This window comes from Mustelus asterias, chromosome 14 (genome assembly GCF_964213995.1).
Source record: "Mustelus asterias chromosome 14, sMusAst1.hap1.1, whole genome shotgun sequence".
Lineage (NCBI taxonomy): Eukaryota > Metazoa > Chordata > Chondrichthyes > Carcharhiniformes > Triakidae > Mustelus > Mustelus asterias.
In genome coordinates, this window is record NC_135814.1 from 18,613,294 (window position 1) to 18,627,626 (window position 14,333).

The following is a 14,333-nucleotide window of genomic DNA, read 5'->3' on the forward strand; positions in this document are numbered from 1 at the left end:
GGAGAGAGTAGGGCCTCTTAAGGACCAACAAGGTCATCTATGTGTGGATCCACAGAGATGGGTGAGATCCTAAATGAATATTTCTCATCAGTATTTACTGTTGAGAAAAGCATGGATGTTAGGGAACTTGGGGAAACAAATAGTGATGTCTTGAGGAGTGTACATATTACAGAGAAGGAGGTGCTGGAAGCCTTAAAGCGCATCAAGGTAGATAAATCCCCGGGACCTGATGAATTATATCCCAAAACGTTGTGGGAGGCTAGGGAGGAAATTGCAGGTCCCCTAGCCAAGATATTTGAATCATCGATAGTCACGGGTGAGGTGCCTGAAGATTGGAGAGTGGCAAATGTTGTGCCTTTGTTTAAAAAGGACTGCAGGGAAAAGCCTGGGAACTACAGGCCAGTAAGCCTCACATCTGTGGTGGGTAAATTGTTGGGAGGTATTTTGAGAGACAGGATCTACAGGCATTTAGAGATGCAAGAATTGATTAGGGACAGGCAGCATGGCTTTGTGAGTGGAAAATCATGTCTCACAAATTTAATTGAGTTTTTTGAAGGGGTAACCAAGAAGGTAGATGAGGGCAGTGCAGTTGATGTTGTCTACATGGACTTTAGCAAGGCCTTTGACAAGGTACCGCATGGTAGGTTGTTGCATAAAGTTAAATCTCACGGGATCCAGGGTGAGATATCTAAATGGATACAAAATTGGCTTCTTGACAGAAGCCAGAGGGTGGTTGTAGAGAGTTGTTTTTCAAACTGGAGGCCTGTGACCAGTGATGTGCCTCAGGGATCAGTGCTGGGTCCACTGTTATTTGTCATTCATATTAATGATTTGGATGAGAATATAGGGGGCATGGTTAGTAAGTTTGCAGATGACACCAAGGTTGGTGGCATAGTGGACAGTGAAGAAAGTTATCTCCAATTGCAACGGGACCTTGATCAATTGGGCCAGTGGGTTGACGAATGGCAGATGGAGTTTAATTTAGACAAATGCGTGGTGGTGCATTTTGGTAGATTGAACCGGGGCAGGACTTACTCAGTTAATGCAGGGCGTTGGGGAGAGTTACAGGACAAAGAGATCTAGGGGTATATGTTCATAGCTCCTTGAAAGTGGAATCACAGGTGGACAGAGTGGTGAAGAAGGCATTCGGCATGCTTGGTTTCATCGGTCAGAACATTGAATACAGGAGTTGGGACGTCTTGTTGAAGTTGTACAAGACATTGGTAAGGCCACACTTGGAATACTGTATGCAATTCTGGTCACCCTATTATAGAAAGGATATTATTAAACTAGAAAGAGTGCAGAAAAGATTTACTAGGATGCTACCGGGACTTGATGGATTGAGTTATAAGGAGAGGCTGAATAGACTGGGACTTTTTTCTCTGGAGCGTAGGAGGCTGAGGGGGTGACCTGATCGAGGTCTATAAAATAATGAGGGGCATAGACAAGGTAGATAGTCAATATCTTTTCCCAAAGGTAGGGGAGTCTAAAACTAGAGGGCATAGGTTTAAGGTGAGAGGGGAGAGATACAAAAGTGTCCAGAAGGGCAATTATTTCACAGAGGGTGGTGAGTGTCTGGGACAAGCTGCCAGAGGTAGTAGTAGAGGCAGGTACAATTTTATCTTTTAAAAAGCATTTTTATAGTTACATGGGTACGATGGGTATAGAGGGATATGGGCCAAATGCGGGCAATTGGGATTAACTTAGTAGTTTTTAAAAAAAAAGAGCGGCATGGACAAGTTGGGTCGAAGGGCCTGTTTCCATGCTGTAAACCTCTATGACTCTATGACACTGGCAGCTCATTCCAGACACTCACCACCCTCTGAGTGAAAAAAATGCCCTCTGGACCCTTTTGTTTCTCTCCCCTCTCACCTTAAACCTTTGCCCTCTGGTTTTAGGCCCCTACCTTTGAGAAAAAATGTTGACCATCTACCTTATCTATGCCCCTCATTAATTTATAGACCTCCTTAAAATCACCCCTAAGCCTCCTATGCTCCGGGGGAAAATGTCCCAGTCTATCCAGCCTCTCCTTATAACTCAAACCATCAAGTCCTGGTAGCATCCTAGTAAATCTTTTCTGCACTCTTTCTAGTTTAATAGTATCCTTTCTATACTAGGGTGACCAGGACTGTACACAGTATTCCAAGTGTGGCCTTACTAATGCCTTGTACAACTTCAACAAGACGTTCCAAATCCTGTATTCAATGTTCTGACCAATGAAAGCAAGCATGCTGAATGCCTTCTTCACCACCCTGTCTACCTGTGACTCCACTTTCAGGGAGCTATGAACCTGTACCCCTAGATCTCTTTGTTCTATAACCCTCGTAATGCCCTACCATTAACTCAGTAGGTTCTGCCCCGATTTGATCTACCAAAATGCACCACCTGGCATTTATCTAAATTAAACTCCATTTGCCATTCATCAGTCCACTGGCCCAATTGATCAAGATCCCATTGCAATCCTAAATAACCTTCTTCACTGTCCACTATGCCACCAAGTTTGGTGTCATCTGCAAACTTACCAACCATGTCTCCTAAATTCTCATCCAAATCATTAAATATAAATGACAAATAACAGTAGACCCAGCACCAATCCCTGAGGCACACCACTGGTCACAGGCCTCCAGTTTGAAAAGCAACCCTATACAACAACCCTCTGTCTTCTGTCATCAAGCTTGCAAATAAAGGGAATCTGGTGAAGGGACACCGGCCTATGGAGAGTTATTTCACAGGCCTACAACCTTCTGACAAATGTTATCACAACCAGTTTTGGTGACCTTATCTGTGGAAAGATGTCCTTGCTGTAGAGGGAGTGCAGTGAAGGTTTACCAGACTGATTCCTGGGATGACAGGTCTGTCATATGAGGAGAGACTAAGTTGGTTAGGATTATATTCACTGGAGTTTAGAAGAGTGAGAGGGGATCTCATGGAAACTTATAAAATTCTAACAGGCTTAGTTAGACAAGGTAGATTCAGAGAGAATGTTCCCGATGGTGGGGCAGCCCAGAACTAGGGGTCATAGTTTGAGGATAAAGGGTAAACCTTTTAGAACTGAGGTGAGGAGCATTTTCTTCACCCAGAGAGTAGTGAATGTGTGGTATTCACTACCACAGAATGCAGTTGAGGCCAAAACATTGTCTGATTTCAAGAAGAAATTAGATATAGCTCTTGGGGCTAAATGGATCAAGGGACATGGGGAGAAGGGGGGATCAGGATATTGAATTTAATGATCAGCCATGATCATAATGAAGAGTGGAGCAGGCTCAAAGGGCCGAATGGCCTACTCCTGCTTCTAGTTTCTTTAACCAAAGGAAATAAGCAATTGCAGTCATGCAAGTTAGCAGAAAACATATCCACAGCTGCTAACTCGAAAAGCAAACAGCTCGGATCGTCTTCTGGCCTGGAAGCTTCAGCTACTGAATTTGCATTGTCTGAGATCATCTAAGCCTTTGGCCAGCATCACTGGTGTCTCTCCTTGGGTTTGCTGAACAGGTGGCTATTAAAGGGTCACTAGGTATATTTAGCATCTGAAACCCGAGTAATATCACTTTCTGATTGGTCCACCGGTTCACATGATTATTTAGACGCTGATGCAGCTTGAAGCTCTCGCCCAGCGTTTCTTGGGAGGGGAACGTTGGGGAGGCTGTAGCTGCTGGGGAAAGTTACTTTTAAATATCACGGGTAAGATTTTGTTATTTCTGTCTGAAATGCTGACTGTGAGCGTGTTCTTGCAAGATGGTGCTATCTGTAATATGTGCTTTAGTTCCTTTTTAATATTTCTGGTCAGGATAGATTCGATTGGGTCTTTAACCTTTGCTTAGAGTACAGTCAACCTTCTGAACTATGATGCTGGTAGATCCTTCGTTTTAGGACATTTCCCACATGGTATATAAATGGTAACAGTTGCTCTTGTTTTGTGTTAAGTGCGGAATCATGTCCCAGCTATTGGTTATTTTCTCCCGATATTGGAACATTTGGAGGAGGCTCACAGCCCGTGTTCCTAAATTTAACCGTGCTGCCGTGGGCTTTGCTTGCCTCAGAAGGAATTGCAACTCAGCTAGCTAAACTAAACCAGCCAATCGCACCGTGGCATTAACTTCTGTGACAAACTTCTCGAGGCATTGGAACAGCTGTTGAAAACCCTGGCTACATGATCTGGACGCTTCCCTGCTTCCCTCCCCCGACTATCTCCCCCACCACTTATTGTGCCACCCATTTGCCTTAATGCCGGCAGAACAAGCAAATCATCCCTCGAATCAAAACTGTGCAAAGAAATACCCAGACCTCCATTTTATTTAATTATTTGACACCACCACTTAACCTACTTTCCAAACCGCCCACCCCCCCCTTTCCCTTTTTCTTTACAGCTGTAAGCTAAAGTGTGCAGAAACTAAAGGGAGTACATTCCTCTGGCAATTGGACAGTGCCCAGTCTCATTTCTGTGAGGTCGTCGGTTATACTTTATTGCTGACGTCCAAGAAGTATTTTTGTACACGGTATGTCTGCCATACATTATGTGTCTATCTAGATGTGTATATAGGGCGCCTCAAAGCTCACTCCTTTCCTGATCCCATTACAGAGCCCCTTGAAATAATTTACCTTTACAGATCCACTCCTACTTTCATCCCTTTCTCAGTCTTTTCTATGCATTTTCTTTTTCTATTTGGTCATATTGGTTTAGATTCTGACCCCGTTGTCTTATTTTAGGACGCTCAGTCACTGACATACAGCAAACATGGAGGAAGACGAGGGGGAATATGAGGAATATGAGGAGTATGAAGAGTATGAAGTGGAGGAGACTGTAACGGTAAGAAGTGTAAAACAGTTGCGGAAATTTGGAACCAAATCAGCAAATTCGCTTTCTTACTCCAGTTTTGTCTTCATATACTGAACACTTAAAAATGATTTTCCAATGATATATTCCACCAATAATTGGAGCCATACCTACATTGGTTAAATCTTCATGATAAAGATTTTTAAATATAAATAATTAAATGTAAATAATTGATAGATCAAACAAAGTGTCATATGTAGTCTCTAGATAAAATTAGAGAGGGTGGGCTCATAAGCAAAGCCTTTTCCCTGAACAGTAGACAAATGTTACTAACAATTAACAAACAGGAATGGTGCTGCGATTTTTACACAGTGCCAACGATTTTCCTTCTTGAAGCAAACCTTTATTTTTCAGCACCTCTTAACACGAGGTTTGCGTGTTTTATATTAAAACGATTTAATGGGATTAAGCAAAAAAAAATCCCACAAATGATCCTACAGCCTCCAGAATTTAAAAGAGAGGACACGTTTGCCTCAAGATGTCCAACTGGCAAATAAAACACAATGTTAACCTTCCCTTATCTTTGGCGATATTGCTCACTGCTATTTCTCCACTTCGTACCGAAGCCTTTTGCTGGACTGAGATACTTTAGCAGTCAGCACTAATAAAAGACATGCTGCGCATGCAGAAGGAATGCAGTATCCACATTCAAACAGGCTGAGCAGTCAGTTCCCAAGCAGTTGGGAGGGCAGAATCTACTCTGACAGATATGTAATAAAATCCAGTGCAACTAACTGGCCTCGGGCATCTTTTTTATTTCCCTCCTAGAATATTCCTCTGCGGCAGCGGTTTCCATTCCAGCCAATATCTGAGAATCAACAAGAATAGCCCATTAATACAAAATCTAATTATGGGTATTGATGATTTTACATGAATAAAGGACTCATCTTTGTTGAATAGTTAGCATTCCTAGGAACAGCCCGTCAAATTAATAACTGCAGACATTTCTGATTTGAATTTGCTTTGGTGTTTTCCAAATGTATTTTTCAAAATTTGCTGTGATGACTGAAACTTATACCTGGCCAGCTTTCTCGATATATTTTAAATCATTATTTACTGCCATTTTTGGGATTTTATTTTGCGCGACCTGTAGATCTCTAATTGACTAATGTTTTAAGTAAACCAATGAATGCTCATTCGATACGTCCAATCTTTTATCACAACTGGTGATTATCTAATAATTATAATCCAATAATTATAAGGGCTGCCAATACTTGTTAGCAGGAATTCTCTTGGATTACTTCAGAAAGTAGAAACATTAAGGATGAATTAACTCAATGATGGAATATACACCATTTTATTGATACCTGGTCATGGTATAAAGCAAACACTTGTGGCCATTTGTTCAGTAAGATTGCTCACCTAATTGACTTAGTTATTAAGTATCCAGATGAATGTAGGATTGAGCTGTACAGACCCTAAGTGTCTTAGGGTCAATTCTCAGTTTGCGATAGGTTAACTCACCCATGTTGGACCCTACAATCCAACATGGATCCAACATCCTACAGCAGCGCCGAGTTTGGGAAGGAAAAAGTGAAGGTTCCTTTCGCTCTTAGTCACCAGATAGTGACACCTACTGGAAAGTATACACATGTAGTCAATGTGTCGAGACTGATCAGGCTCTGTTGTGATGCCTTCCAGCATTTAAAAAAAAACTATTTATTAATGTCACAAGTAGGTTTACATTAACACTGCAATGAAGTTACTGTGAAAATCCCCCAGTTGCCACACTCTGGCGCCTGTTCGGGTATACTGAGGGAGAATTTAGCATGGCCAATGCACCTAACCACCACGTCTTTTGGACTGTGGGAGGAAACCGGAGCACCCGGAGGAAATCCGCCCAGGCATGGGGGAATGCGCAGTCTTCACACACATAGGGACCCGGGAATTGGACCCGGGTCCTTAGTGCTGTGAGGCAGGAGTGCTAACCACTGTGCCATCGTGCCACCATTCAAGTTGCCTGCTGACGTTATCTGTGTTCAACTGGGCAGTTGTGCAAGGTGCAGTTATGCCTGTGTACCTGTTATCTCAGCTTTAGATGAATCATAGAACCCTAGAATCCCTACAAGGCAGAAGCAGGCCATTCGGCCCATCAAGTCTGCACCGACTCTCCAAACAGAGCATCCCATCTTGACCCAAACCCTGTAATCCCACATATTTACCCTGCTAATTCCCCTAAATCTACACATCTTGGTACACTAGGGGGCATTTTAGCATGATCAATTAATCTAATCTGAACATCTTTGGACTGGAGGACGGGATGTAATTGGGACAGAATCATTAAAAGCCCCTCCAGAAAGCAATGATTGGTGCTGGAAAACATCAGTGACTCTGGCTATTTATTCGCTCTCTCTCCTTCAGGAACGCTAAGGCAATTGCAAAACCCCAAATATTGCTTTAGGTGAAATTAGGAAGCGTAGCTTAGACTGGGAATTGGGAACTTGGGCCCTCCGATCCTATACTATAATTAACAATTAATGATGCTGGTGCAATGTGTTTATTCAAGTCACTGTAACTGATAAAAATTTGTTAACTGAAATGCATAAAATTCTAAGAGGGTTGACAGGCAAGAGGCTGTTTTCCCCTAACTGGAGGGTCTGGTACTGGGGATTGTAGTCTTAGGATAATTGGTCCAAAAATGTGCGGGTTAGGTTGATTGGCCATGGTAAATTGCCCCTTAGTGTCTGGGGGCTAGCAGGGTAAATATGTGGGGCTATGGGGATAGGGGCTGGGTAGGTTTGTGGTCAGTGCAGACTCAACGGGTGAATGGCCTCCTTCTGCGCTGTAGGGATTCTATAATTCTGAGATTCTATGATATAGTATGGGCAGCACAGTGGCACAGTGGTTAACACTGCTGCCTCATAGTGCCAGGGACCCGGGTTCAATTCCGTCCTTGGGTGACTGTGTGGAATCTGCACGCTCTCCCTGTGTCTGCGTGGATTTCCTTCGGGTGATCCGGTTTCCTCCCTGTGTCCAAAGATGTGCAGGTTAGGTGGATTGGCCATGCTAAATTGCCCCTTAGGCTGGAACTTTACCGGCACGCCCGCCCGATTCCAGAGGCGGGTGAGGCTCGGAGAACGGCATCCTCCGTTGGCCTTGGGCAGGATCGTACGAACCTTGGGCGGATGTGCTGGTAAAATTTTGCCCTTAGTGTCCCAAGATGTGTGGGTTCAGTGGATTAACCATGGTAAATGCGTGGGGTTATGGGAATGGGGGATGGTGGATCTGGGTAAGATGCCCCGTCAGAGAATCAGTGCAGACTTGTTGGGCCTCCTTCTGCAATGTAGAGATTCTATAATATCTATGATATGGGACTGAGGTGACTAGAAATATCTTCACTTGGAAAGTTATCAATCTTTGGAATTCTCCTCCCCCGAGGACTTTAAATGCTTGGTTATTATGTATATTCACGACTAAGATTGATAGATCTTTGAGGACAAAGGATGTGGAATAGGACAATATTGTGGAGTTAATGTAGAAGTTCAATCATGACCTCACTGAATCATATGATGTGCTCCTTTCTCTATTTCTTATATTCCTACCATGCTTGACTCTTATTTCTGAAGTGGCCTAGCCCCTCAATTGTATCAAAACACACTCCCCCCTCATTACAGCAATTAAGGATGGGCACTAAATCCTGAAAACTAATTCTGAAAATGTAGCTTAATGTTACTTCTGAGAGCAACTTCACCCACCAAACCACCATGGCATTTGGTAGAAAAGTTATAATTCATCTATTCCATCAAACTTTCTGCCCCCAAGAATTTAGCTTGTTGTGCAGTCCTAAAATGTGAGCACATTCAAATGTCAATTATGCAAATATATTGTGATAGATTAAGTAGTTCTGTTGTTAGTGGACTTATAGTGGAGTTTCTACAACACCAGGCAGAAGCCTGTCATAGTAACACGCTTTGTACTATTGAAGGTGCATTGTAGTCAAAAATGCCACATAAAATAGTGATTGACAGCCCCTTATAATGTATCTGTTTAAAATCAGAACTGACTGGATTAAACCAATTTAAATAGTGAAGTTGTAAACAAACTGCTTTACAAGACCAAATATAAAGTTGTGATAAAATACTTTAATAATAAAGTGGAAATATGTTAATGTGATATGAGTTAATTTTCCTGTTGACTGTATTATTGTGCAGAGCAATCTCAATTCATTTCATTGTGCATGCATTGTTTAAGTGATTAAATTAAGGTGTCATAAAGCATATGCTGTGTCTTTATCATGATATGTGCATTTTCTCCCTGCTCATCTGATGGTTTTCCATACCCGGGTTACTAACCTCTTGTAATCTGCTTTCCCAACTCCATCCTCCATCGTTCAGACAATAACCCACAATCATCATTGGCTTTTGTTGAAACATTTCACATTGCTTTCAGAGAAAATTGCGTCGAGGTGTGTGAAGCGATAAACATTGTCTTAAGCTCAAGATTGTTTTCATGCCTTCGCCATGAAGAACGGCTTTTCATCCACGACAAATTTGTTCCATGTTGTCATTGTTTTCTTGACGATGGCCGAGATCCAGCTCTGGAGCGAGTCCATGTAGACTTGTCCAGTTTTTGAACTGGAAATTGTAGTCAGTCATACTATTTCAGACCTGAAAACGAGTGGGAGATTCTAGCCCAGTGTCAGAAGACTGTAGGAAATATGAGTCAGTCCTAGGCTGGTTGTAATGAGCCAAATCGACTAAAATAGACTTGGACACACAACTTCAACAGGTTCAAAATGTGTGATGTGAATCAGGTAACACACACTGTGGGGTTTACAAAAGGTCATCTGAACAGTCTATTCAAGTATCTCAATTTCGCTACCAACATCATGACAAAGTAATTCACAGAGAAGATGTTTTATGCAGGATTTATAATGAACCAAATGACTAAAAGAAATGGTGCTTCTGGCAGGTAAAACTCTTGTCCACTTGAATTGACTTGGATAAAACTCCCTTTTGTTTTCAGAACTATACCTTCATTTCATGCAAACCCAAAATATTAAATTAAAGTTGTTCAGCATTACGCTATGAGCTTTATTTGGTCACAAACTTCCCCTATTGATTATTTGCCTGTATTTTAATCTCTTCTTTAAGTTACAAGTTTCCAACTTCAAGTTCCACTCCAGGGCTTGAGCACAAAAATCAAGGGTAAGGTTCTCTTGCAGACTGATGGTGTGCTGCACCGTTGGAGGCGCTGTCTTTCAGATGAGACATTAAGCCGAGCCCCCCCTGTCTGTCTGCTTATGTGGACGTAAAAGATCACATGGCACAATATTGAAGAAGAGCAGGGGAGTTATCGCTGGTATCCTGGTCAATATTTGCCCCTCCATCAACATCACCACAAAACACAGACAATCTGGCCATTGTCACATTGTTATTTGTGGGATTTCGCTGTGTGAAAATTGGCCCTGCCCTGGTTCCTACACTGCAATTGTGATGACTCTTCAAAATTACTTCATTGGTTGTGAAGCACTTTGAGATGTCCATTGACTGTGAAGAGTATCTCAATTGATAACGGGTGCAGCAGAGTCATTCCTCCCACTTAAGTACTATTGTTTCATTCTGAATTTTGTTGATATATAACACACTTCTGGCAAAGCAAAGTGGATTCCCAACCTGTCCCATGTCTCAAAAACATTGGTGGCACTGGAGTGCTTTGGGACATCCTGAGGCCATCCACCGTGCTTACTTATAATGATTATGCACTTTATGAGGGGATTGCTTCTGGTAGTTCCCGGGTTCGAGGGACTTGTGGAGAGACCAGAGAAACTGGCATTGTTCTACTTAGGGCAGAGAAGATTAAAGAGTGACTCAATCGAAGTTGTGAAAATTATGAGGGGTTTTGATAGAATAAATAATGGGTGCAGTATAGTCATTCCTCCCACTTAAATACTATTGTTTCATTCTGAATTTTGTTGATATATAACTAATTTCTGGCAAAGCAAAGTGGATTCCCAACCTGTCCCATGTCTCAAAAACATTGGTGGCACTGGAGTGCTTTGGGACATCCTGAGGCCACAAATGTGAAGGTTGGTAGCCAGAATGTGAGTGGAGAGCAGCAGGATTCTAATGCAGGGAGTGTTATAATCTTGGATGTTTGGTCTGAAAGGATAGTGGAAGCAGATTCGGTAATACCGTGAGAAAATTGCAGAGCTACCGAGCAAGGGTCAAAGACCGGAATTTTACTGCCCTGCCTGCCACAGGAATCAGAGTGGGCGAGGGGCGGAGCATGGACATGTCCGTTGACATCAGGCGGGATTTTACAGTTTGGGGACGAGCAAGGCTGTAAAATCCCACCCAAAGTGTCAGCAAAGGCGCAATGGGCCAAATGGCTCCATTTGGTGCTATAAGGTTCTTGCGTCTATGGATTAAATTTGGCAAAATCATAATCATGCTCTTCAAAAAATGCTTGAAAATTTGCTAATCCTAGTCCAGAGAGAAAACCTTCACCCATGAGCATTGAATATAGTCAGCCCCATAATATTGTATTCTACTCTTATTCTTTCGTCTTTTTACTTTGAGGGAAGAGCATTCCTTTTGTTCAAAGAATACTCTGGTCATGGCTTTTTGCTGATAAAGAAAAGGTTGCTATCAATGAGGTTAAATCAGTCATGGAGTCAAGAGTTATTATCGCACAGAAGGAGGCTATTCAGCTTATATTCTGTGGAGCAACCCAATCAGTCCCATTCTCCTTCTAGCTTATTTCCCTCGAGTGCCCATCCTTCTGAAATCATTGATTGTCTCCACTTCAGTCACCATTGTAGCTAATTCCAAATCATTACCACTCACTGCGTAAAGAACTCCTTCCTCACATCTGTCCCGCTATATCACTTACCCGACACCTTTCATCTATGTCCTTTAGCCCTTGTACAGTCAGCTAATGGGACAACGTTTCTTTGTCTACCTTATCTAAATCTTTCACAATCTTGTAAACCTCAATCACATCGCTTTTGCTCCAAGACTGCAGCATCTTCAACCTAACCTTGCAGTTAAAATCCCTCATCCCTGGATCCATTCTGGTAAATCTCCTCTCCACCCCCTCATAGAGCCTCACATCATTCCTATATATGTGGTGACCAGGACTGGATGCCATGCTCTCACTGTGACCCAACCACTGTTTTGCAAAGTTTCAGTATAACTTCCCTGCTTTTTTACTCAGTATCTCCATTTACGAAGCCCCAAGTCCCACGTGCTCTGCCAATTACTCTCACAATGTCTCTGCAGCCTTCAAAGATCAAAAATCTACTCATACAAACCCCCATGTTCCTCTGTTGCAGGACACAGATTAGAACTGTGCCATTAAGTCTATGTTCCCTTGCACTATCTCTTCCACCAAAATGCACCACATCACACTTTCTGCATTAAATTCCATCTACCATGTATCTGTTCATTCTGCTGGCCTACCTATGCCCTGTGGTAGTCAATTAGTATCATCTTCAATGTTTGCTATACCTCCAAGTTTGGCATCATTGGCAAACTTTGGCATTTTATTTCATATTCCACTATCAAAAAGTCATAATCAAAGACCAACAGTAGTCCCAGCATTGCCTACTGGGGAACACCATTGTCTACCATCCTACACAATGAAAAACAACAATTTACCATGGCTCACCCTCTACTGTCCTTAAGCTGATTTATTATCCAAGTTGACACCGACCCTCCTATTTTTATAAGTCTCAATTTTGTTAACCAGCCTCTTATGTGGCACTCAGTCAAATGTTTTCTTAAAATCCAACTTCTGTTGGATTTTGTTAAAACCTTCTGTGTTACTGCACCAAAACATTTAATTAGATCAGTCAAGCACGGTCTTCCTTTTACAAATCCGTGCTGTCTCCTTAATTAGGTCAAACCTTTCCAACTATCTAATTTTCCCCTGATTATTGTTGCTAAAATCTAACCCACCACTAAGGTGAAATTAACCAGCCTATAGTTACTAGGAATGTTCTTACATCTCTTCTTGAACAAAGGTATCACATTTGCCACTCTCCAAATCCTCAGACACCTCCACTGTATCCAGGGAAGATTGGAAGATTGTGACAAGCCCTTTCATTATCTCCATCCCCTACTACATCCATTTAAGAACTTGGATGTATAAAAGAATTATATAAATAAAGATAACAGTGATTACAGTTGCATGTGTCCGACACTGTCACACACAAAAAGATGTTTCAGAAGCTACCTTCTTCCCTCTGTATTACTGTGGATGCTGGAATCTATTGGAATCCATTCTCTCTCCACAGATGCTGTCAGACCTGCTGAGATTCTCCAGCATTTTCTGTTTTTGTTGTGGTAATGTAGTGCTATGTTACAGCACTGGTAACTGAGAGATTAATGATTTAAATCACACCATAGCAAGTTGTAAGCCTAACTTAATAAATCCTCTAGCAATAGGAGGGGAATAAGATATCCAGAAAATAAGATATCCAGCTGCTGGATTGTAAAATGTCATTTTAGCAAAGGAATCCTGTAGCCTAAGTTCCCACACTATATGGGTGTGTTTTATAAGCTTAGTAAGCCACTCTGTTGTAAGCAAGAAAAGAGAGAAGTTGCATTTTTCTCAGAATATCCCAACGCACTTCTCAGTTAAAATGTCCTTTTACAGTGCAGAAACTTTTACAGGGAGCACGGTTGTTAATTTTGCACAGCAAGATCCAACAAACAGCATTGAGAGACATGGCTGGATAATCTGTTTTCGTCAAGTTGGTTGAGGGATAATGTTGGCCGGGACACCAGGGATAATTCCATTGTTCAAACAGGGCAGTGAGATCCTTTATATTCACCTGTTGAGCAGACGATGTCTCAGTTTAAAGTCCCATCCGAGAGTACTAACACTCAAGTGTCAGCCTAGCTGATCTGCTCAAGTCTCTGGAAGGAGTTTCTGAGATGGGTTTTGAATCCATAACTTCCTGAGAGAGGTGTGATTATTACCACTGAACCAAAACTGACATCTTCTTAACACCACTAAGCAATAGGTAATAAATATGACCTTTAAAGCATGGGTGGCTTGGTGGCACAGTCGTTAGCACTACTGCTTTGCAGCGCCAGGGATCCAGCCTCGATTCCAACCTTGGGTCACTCTCTGTGTGGAGTTTGCACATTCTCCCTGTGCCTGCGTGGGCTTCCTCCGGGTGCTCCGGTTTCCTCCCACAGTCCAAAGGTGTGCAGGTTAGGTTCTTTGGCCATGCTAAATTGACCCTTAGTGTCAGGGGGATTAGCAGGGTAAATATGTGGAGTTACGGGAATAGGACCTGGATGGGATTGTGGCCGGTGCAGACTTGATGGGCCGAATGGCCTCCTTCTGCACTAAAATGATTCTATGAACAACATCCCTGACAAAAATTGAAAACAACAGTTTCCTTTAATGGAAATCAGGAGAAGCCTTTAGAAGGCACTGAGAATCCATCAGTTGATCACACAATCTATTTTTTTGTAGAATTAGATAGAAATTACAAGATGGAAACGGTTTGTTTGCCCAAAGATTGTTTGTTATTAGTGTTTAA

General features: G+C 42.2%; 1 protein-coding gene across 28 annotated transcripts in view; it reads left to right on the forward strand.

Moving 5' to 3' along the window:
* Positions 1–3,565: 3,565 nt before the first annotated feature.
* The window catches only part of neb (nebulin), a 286,658-nt gene continuing 275,890 nt past the window's right edge, over positions 3,566–14,333 (forward strand). For all 28 annotated transcript variants that reach the window (XM_078227934.1, XM_078227935.1, XM_078227937.1 and 25 more), the window contains exons 1-2: positions 3,566–3,681; positions 4,708–4,807. In XM_078227934.1, coding sequence (XP_078084060.1) covers positions 4,736–4,807 — 72 coding nt within the window. In that variant the 5' untranslated portion in view covers positions 3,566–3,681; positions 4,708–4,735. The remainder of the gene's footprint in view (positions 3,682–4,707; positions 4,808–14,333) is intronic.